Source organism: Chelonoidis abingdonii, chromosome 6 (genome assembly GCF_003597395.2).
Source record: "Chelonoidis abingdonii isolate Lonesome George chromosome 6, CheloAbing_2.0, whole genome shotgun sequence".
Lineage (NCBI taxonomy): Eukaryota > Metazoa > Chordata > Testudines > Testudinidae > Chelonoidis > Chelonoidis abingdonii.
In genome coordinates, this window is record NC_133774.1 from 91,318,747 (window position 1) to 91,337,114 (window position 18,368).

General features: G+C 41.8%; 1 protein-coding gene across 3 annotated transcripts in view; it reads right to left on the reverse strand.

Moving 5' to 3' along the window:
* The window catches only part of DAPK1 (death associated protein kinase 1), a 145,667-nt gene that overhangs the window by 34,942 nt on the left and 92,357 nt on the right, over window positions 1-18,368 (reverse strand). For all 3 annotated transcript variants that reach the window (XM_032802867.2, XM_075067235.1, XM_075067236.1), the window contains 6 exons: window positions 16,616-16,705; window positions 15,010-15,102; window positions 11,214-11,333; window positions 6,030-6,128; window positions 5,008-5,106; window positions 650-748 (listed from right to left, as the gene is read on the reverse strand). In XM_032802867.2, coding sequence (XP_032658758.1) covers window positions 650-748; window positions 5,008-5,106; window positions 6,030-6,128; window positions 11,214-11,333; window positions 15,010-15,102; window positions 16,616-16,705 — 600 coding nt within the window. The remainder of the gene's footprint in view (window positions 1-649; window positions 749-5,007; window positions 5,107-6,029; window positions 6,129-11,213; window positions 11,334-15,009; window positions 15,103-16,615; window positions 16,706-18,368) is intronic.

An 18,368-nucleotide genomic window follows, 5' to 3' on the forward strand; every position in this document is an offset into this window, starting at 1 on the left:
GTTCCTCAACATCTGTCGCGGACCTTGTTAATCCGGGCGACGTCCGAGCCGGCATGACTCTCCTAGTTCGTGTCACTCTCATATTTTTTGAGGTAGGCAGGTGAAGCGTTAGGGGGTCTTTTGCCCAAGGACCCCTACTGGAAAGTTGGGTACCAACCGGGATTTGAACCCCGGTCTCTCCTATCAAAGGGTGGTCTCCCGTATCAAAGGGCGGCGCTCTTAACCACTACACTATCCAGTCGCTTATTTTATATATATATGGAGTTTATCACTTTGGCTAATCTTTTTTATCAGTTTCAAAGAATTTTGGAAGGATCTGCTCCATGGCTGAGTCAATGGCCAGTCCAGGTGCTAGCTGAATCCATGAGGGTTGCACACAACTTGCACTTCTGCTGTGTAAACAGAGGTGCAATTCTCTCCATCCTTAAGCTTCTGTAATTCATTTCAAGACATCTTGGTGTTCTATAAGGATAAAGGTAGCTTTCTCATGTACACAGTTTATGAACAGTCTCCATTTATTAGGAGGTAAAACACCAAAGTAGTTTTTATTTGAAACGTGGTAGGGGACTATAAGGCAAGACCAGAAGTTATGGTTACTTATGCGGAATGAACTCATGTTTCTGTAGGAGGAAGAACTGATACTACTCACCTTGTCTTGAAAATTGGGATTGGACCCGATGCTGCAGAGATATTGAACCACATCAACATGACCATACCGAGCTGCCACATGGAGCGCTGTCTCTCCAGACTGCAATTATAGAGCAAGCACATTCAAGTGTTATTTCATGTGTCAAACTCTCATGAATGGAACATCAGTGCTCTGTGAGTTCCACTGGCTGCCTGGGAGTTTCTGGGTGGAATATGAAGTGTAGGTTTTAATATTTAATGCTCTAGATCAGGAGTCAGCAACCTTTCAGAAGTGGTGTGCCGAGTCTTCATTTATTCACTCTGATTAAAGGTTTCGTGTGCCAGTAATACATTTTAATGTTTTTTAGAAGGTCTCTCTCTACAAGTCTATATAACTAAACTAGTGTTATATTGTAAATAAACAAGGTTTTCAAAATGTTTAAGAAACTCCATTTAAAATTAAATTAAAATGTTGATCTTACGCCGCCAGCCCCTCAGCCCGCTGCTGGTCTGGGGTTCTGTTCACCTAGGCTGGCAGTGGGCTGAGTGGGGCCTGAGGCCAGGACTCCAGCTGGGAAGGGTCTGGCAGCCAGAACCCCAGACGGGCAGTGGGCTGTGCGGGGCCAGTAGCTGGGACCCCAGACCGACAGCGGCTCAGCCCACTGCCGCTCAGGGGTTCCTATCCGCCGGCTCCTGCTAGCCGGCATCCCGGCTGCCGGACCCGCTCAGCCCGCTGCCGATCTAGGGTCCCAGCCCTGCCCACATACAGTGGGTACCTATCTTCTCCCATTCTCTTCCTCTCTCTGCACTGAGCTGAGGGTGGGAGTGGACCGAGCACAGGGCTGGGGGTGAAGGGTCTGGCCAGGAGCTAGAGTGAGGGAAGGGGCTCAGGGTTGGGGCAGGAGGTTTGGGTGTGGGGGCACTTACCTGGTCAGCTCCCATTTGGTGTGAGGGGTGCAGGGGGGAATGTGAGTGGTGTGCAGGAAGTCCCGTTTGTATGCTCAGGATGGGTGGGGATGGCGGTGTGGGTGCATAGGGATGTGGTGTACAAAAGTCAGAGGGCAGAGAGGTCTGGGGTCATATGACGGGGTGCAGGTCAGGGTAAAGGAGGGGCTGGATAGTATGGGCTGCCAGAGTCAGGCAGGGGTAGAGTGGGTGAGAGTCAGAGACGGCTGGGTGGCTACACGGGTTCAGCTATGTGATGCTGGTGGGGGAGGGTCAGGCCTCCAGCAAGGGCTCTGAGACTGCCCTCTCAACGCCCAGGAACCCCCCAACTCCCCAACCCTCCTTAGTTCCACAACTACCATCCTTCCTAGACCACCAACATCCTGTATCATCAACCCCTCCTACACCAGCAGAACCGGACCGTAGGATCCATGCCTATCTAACGCTCCCCGTCCCCTGACAGGCCCCCAGAATCGGGACCCATACAACCGCCCGTCCTGCCTTGCCCCAACTCCTCTCGCCACACCCCTACCTCCCTAACAGTCCCGCTCGGAATCCCAACTCATCCACTCCCACGAGCACCTTGTTCCTCTGACCACCCAACTCCAGAAACCCTCCACCCTAACTGCCCCCTAGGCGCCTTCTCCGCTGTTCCCTGACTTGCCCTGACCCTTATCCAGCCCCCACCCGCCTAACAGACCCCGGGACTTCCATGGCCCTATCTTACCCCCCCGCCTCCCGTAACTGCCCCCCCCAGAGACCCCCGCCCCTAACCACCCCCCGGGGATCCCCCCCCCCCTTCCTACCCGCCCTGCTCCAACGCCCCCCCCGCCCCAAACTCCTTACCATGAGGCTCCCCGCTCATCTGGAGTTTTGTCGCCGCCTCGTGCGTGCAGCCCCGTCTCACTCCTCAGAGTGCTGTGCGCATGGCAGTGGGGCTCCGGATGAGCGGGGAGCGGTTTTCCCTCCCCACGGAGCCAAACGCTGCCCCGTGGGAGCATGCAGCTGCGGTGGCAGGGCTCCAGGGGAAGGGGGGGAAGGCACGGGAGGGGCCGGCAGCTTACTGCGCTCGGCCGGCGCTCCAGCCAGGGAGCGCGGACCCTGCAGCTTGCTGCGTCAGCAGGATTTTTAATGGCACACTGAAGTCCTGGTAGGTTCCAGCGTGCCATCAAAAAATGGCTCGCGTGCCATCTTTGGAACGTGTGCCATAAGTTGCCGACCCCTGCTCTAGATGGTTTTTGGCCCAATTACCTGAGAGACCACCTCTTCCCATGCCATACTGCCACAAATTCAGTCAGTGTAGACATTCAAGCTACAGATCCCTCCTTATAAATGGGGGGAGCAACTGGCAGTTATCTGTTAAGGCCTTTCTTTTCTGAAATTTATTTCTCCACTGTTTGTCAGAGATCTGATCCATCAACGTACTCTATGATCCATCTTTTCTCCCTGGTACTTGGGGAGGGATGTATGGCTAAGAGGATAGAATTTTTGCCTGGGCTACTGGAGGTGAAGGTGCTGTAATTATTTGAAGCTTGATGAGAAGCTTATTATGCTGTCATACGACACTAAAAAGATAATATACAATATTTAAATGTTGTAATGGCTCCTAGAGCATAGAATAGAATTTTTATTAAGGTATTAACATCTAAAATAAATAGTTTATTTAGGCCAGGTCTACACTAGAAACTGGCTTGCCAATACAAACCTGATACAGCTTATCCAGCCAAAGTAATGTTTTTGCCAGTACAGCTTGTACCAGTGCTCTGAGCAAAATAAGCTAAACTGGCAAAAGCACTTTTATGCTGGTACAACTATGTCTATATGAAGACTCTTGCTGGCATAAAAATGTTAAAAAAAAAAAAATCAAATCTCTAAGTGACCTTACTGCAATGGCAAAAAATTCTAGTGCTGACCTGACCTTAGTAACATGAGTATAAGGTAATTTTTCATTAGCTCTGAATTGCACTGAGCTTTGCTACATTTAATTTCAAGACAAAATTCTTTTCATTCAGGATAAATGAAAACAGAATCTTGATATTATCCTGGACATTAGTGGGGGATCCTCTTTATGAGAAACTGAAGCATTTTCATTAAGGAGCGTGGGAAGTGCACTTATATAGTTATCACACTCATATGCATGGGTTTATTTTCCCAATAAAAAGGACCATCACTACAAGACTACCAAACTAGCTATATTATTATTGTCACTTGACTTACAAAGACAGCCTTTGATACACGGCATAGCTGAGGACTTTTTCCTCAACAACTAGATCTGTCTCACTGATGAAGAATTTATCTATACTGCAATCAAAGGTGCGATTGCAGCTCAGATACCCAGGGCTCTAGGAAGTAGGCCTGCCTGGGCTAGGGTTAGGGTTGAAGGAGGTTAGTTTCCTTGCCACAGGGTTAATGTTCTAGGAGCTAGGTCTCCCGATGCTAAGGTCAAACTTCTAGGAGGTAGGTATCCACAAGTCAGGGTTTAGGTTCTAGGAGGAAGGCTTCCCCAGGATAGGGTTAGGCTTCTGGTTCTGAAAGGTAAGCCTCTCTCAGCTAAGGATAGGGTTGTAGAAGGTAGGCCTCCATGAGTTAAGATTAGAGGCTCTAGACAGTAGGACTCCCTGTCGTAGGTGTAGCACTGTAAGATGTGGTTCTTTCACAGACAAAGGTTAGGTTTCTAGGATCTAGGCCTTCCTGGTCTAGGGTTATGATAGAAAGAAAAAGGTTTCTCTGGGCCTGGGCTAGGGTTGCATGAGGTTGACTGGCCCGGGCTAAGGTTAGGGCTGCAGGAGGTTGGCTGGCCTGGCCTAGAGTTAGGGCTGCAGCAGGTCGGCCGGCCTGGGCTAGGGTTAGGTTTCTAGCGCTAAACACTCTGCCGGGTAGGTTTAGGTTTCGAAGAAGTAGACATTGCCAGGCTAGGGATAGGGTTTGAGGCGGTGGGACTTTCCAGGTAAGGGTTAGGTTTCCAGGAAATATTTCTCCCCAGGTTAGGATTATAGTTCCAGGGGGTAGGCCTCGTTTGGCCTAGGGTTTGAGTACTAAGGCCTCCCAGGATTAGGGTTGCTGGAGATAAGCCTGCCCCAGGCTAGGGTTAGGGTTCTAAGCGGCAGGTTGCCCCAGGCTTGGGTTAGGGATTTAGCACTAAGTGCTCGTCAAGATAGGTTTATTTTCCGGGAAATAGGTGTCACTAGGTTAGGGCTAAGGGTGCAGAGGGCATGCCTCCCCAGGCAACGGTTGCGGGAGGTAGGGTTCCCCAGACTAAGGGAAGTTTCTATGAGTTAGGTCTTCCACAGCTAGGATTAGGGTTGTAGGAGGTAATCTAGCTAGCATGGCTAAAAACAACAGTAAGCTGCCGGTAATACCCTAAACTACAGTTAATTGTTTATAAAAATATACTCTCAGCATTTAAGTCGACAATGAAAAGAGCTTTTTCCTTACCTTATCCTTAACATCCAAAGGGCATTTACTCTCACAGAGAAATTTCAGAGTTTGTACATGACCATGTCGAGAAGCCCAGTAGACTGCATTAGATCCAGCCTGTTCAAAATATTTGATTATAAAGGTAATGAACAAAAACATTACATTTCAGGATATTCACTAGGTTATAACTTTGTGCGCAAACACACACACACCCCAACGTGTGTGCTGAACAACAGTAGGCTCATCCACAGCCAAACTAAGCCCATGAAGCAACAAAACCAAGAAAATCTCCACAAGTTTTCCAGAAGAGCCAGCATTAGAGATTTCATTAAACCTTGACGTTTTGGTACTTCATGTCTGTTGAACAGGAGTTAATATCAAATTATCCTAACATCCCCGTATTCTCTTAAAAGATAGTTTGCCAAGGTGCTGGGGGTGGAAGGAAGAACCACCAAACAATACTTCATGGGAAAAAAATACTGTCTCAAATATTTTAAGCCAATACATAGTGATTTAACAAGTTAGTGGCTCAGGCAACTTACATTATTTCAGCCAAAGCCACCACGTAACACTTTTTAAAAAAGTATAAATGTTTTTCACAAAGGATCTCCATTATAGCCTTGTCCATAATAGGAATGACAGTTCAAGTAATTAAACAGTACATTTATCATTCTGTAGTGGTTTGTTAAAAGCACTCTGGCTAATTTGGTGTAAGAGAAATATGGAACTAATCCAATGAAGACAGTTTCTGAAGTAGAAAACTTTAAGATTAATAACTTGAAACAATTTACTACATTAGCTGAAACAAAACCCACTAATATGACAGAAAACTCACTAGTAGCAACTAAAGTTGTTAACAAAAGGAGAAAATTTATTTTTGTCTTTTTGCTACAGTAGAAACTGGATAATTGTATTTGCTAATAGTTTCTTCTTTCTTTATTTCCATAAAAGATCTGTCATGACCTGCTTGTCTCCTGCTAAAATGTACTGGAACTAAAGAGCACTTAAATAATTAAATTATGACAAAATAGAATCCTGACCTTATCCTGAATATCAATACGGGATCCTCGCTTTATGAGTAACTGAAGCATCTGAATGTTTCCACAGCCAGCAGCAATTAGCAGTGGAGGTGTTCCATGCTGAAAACAAAGAATAAAAAATGGAACAATATTGTTTTTTGAGAGATTTGGATGTGGAGGGGAAGAGTGCTGAAATAGCAATTTGGACTTACAAATTTATAATGGAACTACTAATTTTCCATGTTATTGAGAGAAAGTCACATTTAAATAAATGGTCTACGGGGAACAATCTACAAACACGGGCCAGTGTTTTCAAATTAGGGTGCCTACAATTAGGTTCTACATCTATATTTATGACCTAAATAAACACAAACTCATTTTCAAATGAATTGGGCACCTGAAGTTGTCCTCTAGTTAAGCTCTTAAATAAGGTTTTAGAAGTCTGAATATAAGCAGTGGGTACATTATTTTAGAGATGCATGCCATCTTCCTTCCTGCCTTATCTGGCAATTTCATGTGACTGCACCATGAAAACAGACCACAGAGATCTTCAAGATTTTTTTGGTAATGACATCATGTAAAAATCATCCCATCTCAGAAAACGGCTGAACAATACCAGTCATCTAACACTACCTATTAGAGCTGTCGGTTAACTGCAGTTAACTCATACCATTAACTAAAAAAAATAAAAATCACAATTAATCTCAGTTTTAATTGCATTATTAAACAGTAGAATACTAATTGAAATTTATTAAATATTTTTGGATGTTTTTCTACATTTTCAAATATATTGATTTAAATTACAACACAGAATATGAAGTGTATGCTGCTCACTTTATATTATTTTTATTACAAATATTTGCACTGTAAAAACAACAAACAAAAAAATAGTATTTTTCAATTCACCCCAAACAAGTACTGTAGTGCAATCTCCATCAGGAAAGTGCAACTAACAAATGTAGATTTTTTTTTTTGTTACATAACTGCACTCAAAACCAAAACAATGCAAAACTTTAGAGCCTACTAGTCTATTCAGTCCTACTTCTTGTTCAGCCAATAGCCAAGACAAAGTTTGTTTACATTTATAGGAGACAGTGCTGCCCACTTCTTAATTACAATGTCACCAGAAAGCAAGACCAGGCATTCACATGGCACTTTTGTAACTGGCATTGCAAGGTATTTACATGCCAGATATGTTAAACATTTGTATGCCCCTTCAAGCTTTAGCCACCATTTCAGAGGACAAGCTTCCATGCTGATGACACTCGTTAAAAAATAATGCATTAATTAAATTTGTGACTGAACTCCACAGGTTAGAATTGTAGGCCTCCGGCCCTGTTTTACCTGCACTCTGCCATATATTTCATGTTATAGTAGTCTCATATGATGACTCAGCACATGTTCATTTTAAGAACAATTTTGCTGCAGATCTGACAAAATGCAAGAAGGTACTAATGTGAGATTTCTAAAGATAACTATTGAACTTGACCCAAGGTTTAAGAATCTGAAGTGCCTTCCAAAATCTGAGAGGGATGAGGTGTGGACTCGCTACTTTGGATTGTTATCAAGCAGAAACTATCATCAGCATGGACGCATGTCCTCTGGAACAGTGGTTGAAGCATAATGGGACATATGAATCGTTAGTGCATCTGACATGTAAATATCTTGCCAAAAGTGGACTTGTAGGCTCTAAAGTTTTAAATTGTTTTATTTTTGAATGCAGTTATTTTTAGTACATAATTCTACGTTTGTAAGTTCAACTTTCATGATAAATTGATTGCACTACAGTACTTGTATTAAGGGAACTGAAAAATACTATTTCTTTTGTTTTTTACAATGCAAATATTTGTAATCAAAAATTAAAGTGAGCACTGTACACTTTGTATTCTGCATTATAATTGAAATCAATACATTTGAAACTGTAGAAAATATCCAAAATATTTAAATAAACAGTATTCTATTACTGCTTAACATTGCAATTAATCACAATTAATTTTAATTGCTCAACAACCCTACTACCTATATCATATTTTCTGTTTCCTCTTTCTGTAGTCTGGGTTATTTCCTTTTTTTAAAAAAAATAGTCTTGCCAAAATTGGGTTTGTAAGTGAATTATCCAAACATACTCAATTTTAAAAAGGCTGTTCAAAGAGGTGGAACTGATGCCCTGAGCCTGGGATTCAAAGGGAACATGTTAAATGCAGGTATCTTCACCTGCATTAAGAAACAGTTCCTAGCAAAAGCAAAGGTTGATTCCATGAATAACATGTTTTAGGAGAGCAACTGCTCCAAGCTATGCATTGGAAACATGAATGTGAGTAAATATATTACATCATTATTATATGGCTGTTAAAAATAGTGTTACAAAAGTTTTCTTGGTATTTATTTGGATATGCACTAAACCATCTTTAAACTTGCTCCCAATCCTGCAATCCTTTACTGTAGTCTTAAATAAATAAAGTTACCAGTTTGATAGTTGGATTTCAACCCCCTCACAAATTTTCTTGTATGCTCTTAACTAATATTCACTCCTTTCCCTTCAAACACATTCCCTTCACACCAACACATACATTAAAGCTACTGGTATCCAGGCTGTCTCCTTTCCTGCCCACACCACACCAAGAATACATGATACATGTCCCACCCCACCCTACCTTCTCTATCAAATCACTGAAATGTAGGACTGGAAGGGACTTCAATGGTGATCTGGTCCAGTTCCCTGGCCAGGGCCGGCTCCAAGGTTTTTGCTGCCCCAAGCAGCAGCCAAAAAAATGATTGCGATCTGTGGCAGTTCAGCGGCAGCCCTACCGCTGCCACTTCATTCCTTGGCGGCAATTTCATGGCAGGTCCTTTGCTCTGAGAGGGAATGAGCGACCCGCCGCCAAAGACCCGAACATGCCACCCCTCTCCCTTGTAGTTGCCCCAAGCACCTGCATGCTGGGCTGGTGCCTGGAGCTGGCCCTGCCCCTGGCATTGAGGCATGACTATTCTGTTCTTAAAAACCTCCAATGATGGATACTCCAGAACCTCTCCCTAGGTAATTGGTTCCAGTGCTTAACTACCCTGACAGTTACAAAGTTTTTCCTAATGTCCAACCTAATCCTCCCTTGCTGCAATTTAAGCCATTACTTCTTGTCCTGTCCTCAGTGATTAAGGAGAACAATTTATCACCCTCCTCTTTATAACAACCTTTTATGTACTTGAAGACTTATGTCCCCTTTCAGTCTTCTCTTCTCCATACTAAACAAAACTAATTTTTTCCATCTTTTCTCATAGGTCATGTTTTCTAGATATTTAATTGTTTTTGTTGCTCTTCTTTGGACTTTTTTCAATTTGTCCACATCTTTCCTGAAGCGTGGTGCCCAAAACTGGACACCCCGCTGAAGCCTTATCAGTGCTCAATAGAGTAGGATAATATTACTTCTTGTGCCTTTCTGGCAACACTCTCATAATACATCCCAGAACGATGTTCACTTTTTTGCAACTGTATTACATTGTTGACTCATATTTAATGTGATCCACTATAGCCTCCAGTTCCTTTTCTGCAGCACTGCTTCTTAGGCATTCATTTCACATTTTGTATTTGTATTCCTTCCTAAGTATAGTAGTTTGTATTTGTCCTCATAGAATTTCATCTTATTTAATTCAGACCATTTCACCAGTCTGTCAAGATCATTTTGAATTCTAAATCATATCCTTGAAAGCACTTGCAACTCCTTCCAGTTTGCAAACTTTGTAAGTGTACTCTCCATGCCATTATCCAAACCATTTATGAATATATTTACTGTTTCCCCCATATGCACATGGCTTTCTACCCTGTAAAAGGAGGATATTAGGTTGGTTTGGCGTGGCTTGTTCCTGACAAATCCCTGCCATTACTTATCAGTTTATTATCTTCTAGGCGTTTACAAACTGATTGATTACTTGCTCCATTATCTTTCTGGATATTGAAGTTAAGCTGACTGGTCAGTAATTCCCTGGGTGGTTGTCCTTATTCCTCTTTTCATAGATGGGCAAATACAGTACCTTTTTTCAGTCCTCTGGTATCTCTCCTGTCCTCTACAAATTCTTAAAGATAATCATTAATGGCTCAGATTGCTCTTCAGCCAGTTCCTTAAGTATTCTAGGATGTATTTTATCAGGCCCTGCTGACTTTAAGATACCTAACTTGTCTAAGTAATTCTGAACTTGTTCTTTTTCCTATTTTAGCTTCAGATCTTACCCTATTTATACTGATGTTTGCTATGTTAGTCATCCGATCATTGCTAACTTTTTTTGGTGAAAACATAAAAAAAGCATTTAACACTTTAGCCTTTGCTATGTTTTATGTTATTGTCTTTCCTTCCTCCTTGAGTAATCAGCCTGTCCTTGGTCTTTCTCTTGCTTCTCACGTATTTGTAAAATGCTTTCTTGTTACCCTTTATGTCCCTAGCTAATTTAATCTCATTTTTTGCCTTGGCCTTTCTAATTTTGTCCCTACATGCGTGGTTTTTTTTTTTTATTTTTTATATTCATCCCTTGTAACTTGTTCTAGTTCTCACTTTTTGTAGGACACTTTTTTTCAGTTTCAGATCATTGAAGATCTCCTGGTTAAACCAGTGTGCCTCTTACTATATTTCCTCTCTTTCCAATGCATAGCTACAGCAAGTGCTGCAAACACACACATATCCATTGAAAAAGGTACAGCAGGAGCTTTTCTCCCCCCTGTAGCCCACTGCACTCACAAAGGGCAGGCTCCTGCCAATGTCCTGCACACAGGTTCATGCACACCTGCATGTTCTCCTGTGATGTTGGTATGGAAAGGGGGAAGGTTTTGACTGGAAAATGAAGTAAACAACACGCCTTTCCCTGAATCCACCCCCAACCTACTAATTTCCATCATGATTTACAATATTTGTGGTTATATTTAATTGCAAGTTTTAGGGATTTTTCTTTTTATTACCAAAACTTAAAGACTTTCAAGCAACAGTACTCCTTTACATTTCAGAGGCCTAGAAAAAAAAATATGGCTTCCATATCCAGACTGTTTGAGAGGAAAGAACAACAAACTCCTAACATAACTTTTCCTAGGACAGCTTAAAGCCATTTGACTGTTAGTCTTATTTCAAATATTACATTTCTATTTTATAGCCACATCGCTCTATACAAGAACAAACAGATATCAGCCCCACCCCCACTTGTCGTAGCACAGACCTAACACCATACCTTGTTGGGCTGATTGACATCGTAATTAGTCAGCGATCCCAGGAGATGCTGTAGTCCAGGAACATTGTCATCATTGATGGCATGAATGATGGCTTTCATCACAAATGAATCCTCCTCATCCTCAAAGTTAACAAGGAAATAGAAAAAAAAATCATCATTAGCTTTCAAAATAATAATAGTAAAAAATAATAATCCCCCAGCACCTGTCAGGATAAGGAAAAAAAATTATATTTTCAAAGCACTGTACAGCCATTTAGCTGCAAGACTGGAAAACGTATTCACAAGAGTCACGTGGCTAAAATGCAGGAACACTACTTGGAAAATTTACCCTAATAAGATGTGCATTTTTTTCCACATCTGTACACATTTACTGCATGAGATTCCAGAGAAGTCTTTCTCCCCCATTGTTTCCTTACTGGAATTTTCCATGTATCATCTAAATGGAGAGTTGTATAAAGTAAAGCTGAAGATGCAAGTTATGATAGAAACTTGTTTAAAAAAATGCACCTAAAACAACAATATAAGATGCAGGTACAAACCTTGTACTTCCCAGGGGTGATCTGTGTTCTCCATGGGTAAGTCAGCAAAAATTCACAGAAAAGAAAATCATGTAGCCTGATTTTTGAATCATTCTAAACTTCCTTATCCTGAGTTTTTTAACATTTTAAACACTACCACTTGCCTGCTAAACAGTTGGTGTGACATCTTCAATGGTGATTCAGTGTTAAAAAGTATAGCAATAGGAACAAGAGTAGAATGGGTGATAGAACAAATAGCACAATAAGAAAAGGAAAGTGGAAGTGAGAACATGACTTGCACAGGAGGGATAATAGGAGGATAAAATGGGTAACAAAGAAGTCTCTGCAGAACTTTTGATTTTTAAGACTATTCATGCTCAGAAAAAAGTATGTTTACTTAATTCTAAGGCATTAATGTTTAAGTTTTGCTGATCACAGGATATTTCCTAAAGACTGCATTAAAACCTGAAGAGCAAGCTAAAAAGAGAAAGCTTCCGGATTTACAAGCTTCTAACTATACTCCCAAGGGCTTAAACTGAAAAGGCACAAACTGAAAGGAAGTTTGTTTGGCATAGGGCCTAATGTACTCTCTGGGCCCATCCTGCAAGGTCAGTGGGAGAAAAGGGTGCTCAACATCTCTCAAGGTACGTAAACACTGAAATTGGGAGGTGTGATTGCAGTTGTGCAGACATACCTGAGCTAGCTTTGATCTAGCTGGCTAGTTCAAGTACCAACAGCACTATAACTGGAGCAACAGGGGTGGTGGCCTGGGCTAGCTAGATCAAAGATAGTTCAGGTATGTCTACACATGCTGCAATCACATCTCCTGACTTCAGTGTAGACATAGCCAGACTTACACTTGCAAATTGACCTTTAGGTCTTTAAAAATCCCTCTTACATTCAGAAAGAGCATAAAAAAAATTAATTAAAAATGCCCTCCTGTCTGCATTTCACTTATTGACATTGCTGTCAACCACAGAACTTGTTTGCAACTATAAGTTTGCCCTTTCTGAAACATTCTGTTGTTTTTCACTAATTCAGAAGGTCAAGTAGATCAGTCCAGGGGAGAAAGGGAGGAACAGTTGCTATGGTAATAAATCAGGATGTTGTAAACACCGCATTAGAGAATCCTAAGCACGTTTGTATGCATTTCTATAGCATCTGTCATCTTGAACTCTCTCCACACGTTATACAGACACACCGCTGATATGCAGCTGCTAGCTACATCGGAAGTTGGAATGCAGGAATCAGGTAGCACAACTAAACAACAGTAAGTAGGAAGGGTAATTTGGTGAAAGGACTCTAGGGCAAGCCTATCCTCACCTCTATGCCATTCCAGAATACTCAGAATTGCCCTCCAGTGGCTTCAGTCAAAGTCAGAAGATAGACATGACACAAAGCAAACAAGGTGTCATTCAAAAAAAGGTACAGACAGAGTAGAACTCAACACATCTACCTTGGATGAATGAAGGGGCATATTTCTACTGGTTGCTTTTGCTATCTTACTGTGCAGTTACATCCTGCCTAGCTCCATTATGCTAACTCCAATCTTTCTGTGCAATTACACCCTGCCTAGCCCCATTATGCTAACTCTAATGGGAGCCTCTTGGCCCTTTCACTAATTAATAATGCACAAACCGGTGCACAGAACTTTTTTCCTAACCCTGCCAATGAACAGCTGTGGTATGATTTGAAGCTCTAGAGCAGGGGCAGGCAAACTACAGCCCACAGGCCACATCCGGCTCTCCAGCCAATTTAATCCAGCCCTTGAGCTCCTGCTGGGGAGCAGGGTCTGGGGCTTGCCCCGTTCCCGCACTCCAGCCGGGAGTGGGGTTGGGGGCCGCTCCGTGCTCTGTTTAGGGGCAGTCAGGAGAAGTCCGCGCACTGCCCCTGCAGCTCCCATTGGCTGGGAACTGCAGCCAATGGGAGCTCCAGGGGCGGCGCCTGCAGACGGGGCAACGTGCAGAGCCACCTGGCCACGCCTCCACATAGGAGCCAGAAGGGGGACATGCGGCTGCTTCCAGGAGCTGCTTGAGGTAAGTGCCACCCGGATCCTATACCCCTGAGCCCCTCCTATGCTCCAATCCCTTGCCCCAGCCTGGAACCCCCTCCTGCCCCTCCCCATCCCATCCCAGATCACCCTCCTGCATCCCCAACCCTCGTCCCCAGCCCCACCCCTGAGCCTGCATCACCAGCCAGAGCCCTCGCCCTCCCACCCCCAAACCCTAACCCTCTGCCCCAGCCTGGAGCCCCCTCCTGCACCCTGAACTCCTCATTTCTTGCCCCATCCCAGAGCCTGCACCTCCACCTTGAGCCCTCACCCCCATTCCATGCCCCAAACCCCTGCCCTGATCCCCCTCCTGCCCTCTGAACTCCTTGGTCCCACTCCAGAGCCCACACCTCCAGCTAGAGCCCTCACCCCCTCCTGCATCCCAATCCCAATTTCATGAGCATTCATGGCCCGCCATACAATTTCCATATCCAGATGGGGCCCTCAGGCCAAAAAGTTTGCCCAACCCTGCTCTAGAATGTGTGTGTCATACATTTTTCCATTCTATCTGCCATAACACAAAGGGCATTCCATAACTGTGTTAGTACAAGGGATAATTCCTTCTTACACCTTGAAAACTAAGGAACCCTACAGACTTCTATGGTTTCCAGGCTGAGACATACAGATCTCCTAAATCTAAGGCATGCTAAGCAATTGTGCCTTTACTGTGGTGAGCCCTCGGGTGCGCGACTCCTTAACACCCATCTCAAGTCAGCTTGCCCCCACTTTTACATCTGACTGCTTTACTTATTCAAATTTGGCTACTGCTTGCTCATAATTATTTCCTTTCCCTCACATGTTTTCCTGAAACATTTACATTGTAGCAGCACCTACATTTTTATTCATTTAAAATATTCTAAGCTTTTTTGCTAAAAAATAATGGTTTATATCATACAGTACCCTGAGCAACTGAATATATTGAGCATTTGCAGGTTATTTCATCATTACTATGGTGTGAAAGTTTCCCATGAATCAAAATACACTAACATGATAAATAAATTTGAACCACAAGTTATTGGACTCAATGAAGAAGTTAGTGAATATAATTCTATAGTCTGTTATGCAGGAGGTCAGAATAAATGATCATAATTAACCCTTCTGGCCTAAAACTTCCTGAATCTATTCTTGCCACACTGGAAATAATATCCATTTTAAAATATTTCAGTATTCGTGTTGTTATATGTCAGAAAGTATTTAAAGCATTAAACCAATAAAAACATACGCTTACCAGAGTATCATCGCTCCTAGCAACACTCATGTTACTTCTGGATAAGAAGGATCTTGATAATCTTTGGCACAATGAAATTAAGCGTACTGATTGCTTTTTAAAAATAAGAGAAGAAAAGATATTTTTACTTAAAATACCAAATACAACATTTGTGATAAGAAGAGACTTCTTTTAAAACAAACTTCATTACCACAGAAAAGGAAATTTGTAGTTTTAAACACATTTAAGTGGAAAGAATTTTTGATAAATCAGGTTTTTCACTGTTTATGCTGTTTACTCATTGGGTTTCATCTGTACTGGTAATAAAAACAGACTTGTCTGTTTCAGTAGAACAACAATGGGTAGCAAGCATTGGATTTAAACATTTTTCTGTGCAAACAAAAAAAAGTACTTGTGCTAAATTCCCCTTGCTCAGGCCATATATTTCATGAAAATACTTCTATGAACGGGGTATCTCATTTTAAAATGTGCTCACATACACAGTTTAATTTGGACCTAAATTATCTGATAGTGTTCCTTTAAATGTTACATTATACAAAAGGATGAAGATGTTTACCCACTGCTTCTTCTTGGACACCAGAGAAGACTGACATTTCTCATGCAACTTAAGCTTTACAAGCACAGTTGATCCCACCTAAACCAGACACTGAATCTTGGCAAACAGATTTCTGAGGGTAGACATTTAGTAATTTTTTTTCTACTGCTTAAGCCAGAGAGAAAAATCCTATTTCTTTACCTCTATTCCAAAGAAGGAACTTCTCTTTTATAATTTTATGCATCCCACTGCTGGCTCTTGCTTAACTCTGGTATCATTGCACGTAGCATATGAAATCTACATCCCTTCCTTCCCTTGCTTCAGTGCAGGTCTCGCAGTATGTGTGGTGAAGAAGTGAAGTTCTCTCCTTTGCTGATTCTATTCCTTACACCTACCTATACTCTGCCAATTCCATGCCCAGTTTCAGTTTACGTGAGCCTAGCTTCTGAGTCTTTCAAGGCGCAGAGCCGTAGACTGTAATCTCTGTGGGGCAAGAACCAAATTTTTGCCCCCTCCCCACTTTTGACCAACTCCAGTTGTTTCCTTTTCACTGTTTTTAGACTAGCCTCCTTGCATATTTACACTGTCATGAACATCTATAACATTTGACATGATATTAGATGCAAAAAAAATATAATAAAATATAAATGCTTTTCAAATTGTAAATATGCACTCTTGTTCTTTGACTGTCTTGATACTATATAAAAACAGTTTTTATAAATTGAATACAGCTCAGTGCCCAACAATAATTTATGTATTCATACTCAGTTCAGTAATGAATAGAATTTCTCTTTAGTTTTTTACGTTACATCCCCACAACCACAGTATCTGAGCACCTACAAATGTACTCCAAGTCAACACAGGAAGAGGTTTCTCTTTCCTCTTCCCCCACACTGAAAAGACTTTGATTTGGTACTAAAATGTATTTTCTCTTTTAATGACGCTTCAGATAGTAAGATTCATTTGAACAAAAAAGCAAAAAAATTAACAATATTTCACTTGTATTTACCCTGAGAAGAGAATGCCATTACATTCATCACCAGTCTTATGAAGACTTGCTAAATAACTTACTTTCCATTTTCTTCGTGCTGCAAACTTTTTGAATTTCTCCATATTTACTGCAGATGCTTTTCTGCTAAGTGCTTGTTGGGTATCCTTAGGCTATGAGGAAAAGAGGCACAAAAGGATATTTTTAAATATCCCCCAATTATGCCACTGCTTTCACAAAATCATTTTCCTGCTGTACAATCTTAACTCCTACTAAACAGTGATCTGTGGTTGCAAAGACAGTGAAGTCCACAGCATTGCAGTAAAGCATACAAAAAGGCATCATTCTAATATGCAAGACCTAGCAGAGCGTGCAGTCACTATCTTTGAAGAAAGCAGCAGGCACTCCAGGAAGCCACACCTGTAGAAATGTCACATGTTCCAAAGACTTAGGGTCTCTATGCACATATATCATCCCTCTTTTTTCCTTAAGTTGTAGTTTAAAAAAACAAAACCCCAAACCCTAAGTTCCATCTCATTGTGTCCTAAAGACAGTTTATGAATACAGTGCTGACTAGAGGCATAGACAATTGTACCACCTTATTCATATCAGAGAGGCATTAAATTGTCACCTCTAAATATTAATTACAAGTATCAGTATAGTTAACTATTTTGCTGCTGACTGCCTTAGCAGAAACATCCAGCTAATGAGCTTAGTCAGAGTAGTTGACCGCTCTATTAATTTGAAAGATATTTCCAGAGTAATAAGGTACCAAGTTTCAAAAGAAAGTTAAATGTTTTGTAAACCTTTTGATTTTTTTTTTTTGGTTTTAAATCCTTAACCTAGGACTTCTCTCTGTCAGGCAGAGACCCGTCCTGCATCCCGGTGTACCAGCAAAGACCTGTTTTCTGTAAGGATTTCCTGGTTGATTATAACTGCAGCCCAGGTTTTGTTCTGCTTTCAGTATAATCAGTTTGGTATCCAACATCTCCCATGTCATTTCACTAGTTTACAAATCAAGTCCCAGCTACAACTGTGATGGGCTCCAGTGCTGCATGCCACTTCTCAGGACTTACCTGTATGATGATTTAATGAGCGGCAAGCTGGTGTGTGAATCTACAGCCTTCTTGCTGGCAGCGCATGAAGTGGCAGTGTAGACCCTGCTGCAATGAACTTGAAGTTTCAGAGTGTGCTTTAGGTAAACCTGTACTATAGAACTTTTAGTGTGTGGCAGCAGGGTCCACTGGCCAGATTTACACTTGAGTTATGCACTCCACATAGATAAGCTCTGAGAACTAACACTAAGCACCAACCCTCAGATGAGTACATGCTTGTGTAAAGTGACCTGGCATGCTCTGTGATTAGGAAGGCCCCAAATGCCAGTGTACGATCTAGATTAACATATGGAACTGGGGTGCTAGATTGTTATTTTTTAAAACAGGGGGCAAATGGTGGCAGAAAAATGAGATATCTAGAAAATCAGGGTGTTCAGGCCATCAGACTAACTTCTTCTCTTGTGTCCGAAGCTGGAAAACTGGAACCAGAGTAACTACATTAATATAAAACTGCTTAAGTACAGTTTAAACCAGTGTAAGTGTGGGTATTTTTAGAGTTCATACTAGTGTAACTAAACTGATTTAGTTACTCTACCTAAAATAGGGTGAACATTTTCAGCAGTTTTTCACCAAAAAAATTCAGATTTGGGTTGACAAGGGCATTTTGCAAATTCATATTGATTTTGGCTGTTTTGATCAAAACTTTTTCAGAAATCTCAAAACGAAAATGTTTTCGGTTTTTGGATTATAGTCACAAAGAGACTTAATTGCAACTCGCAGA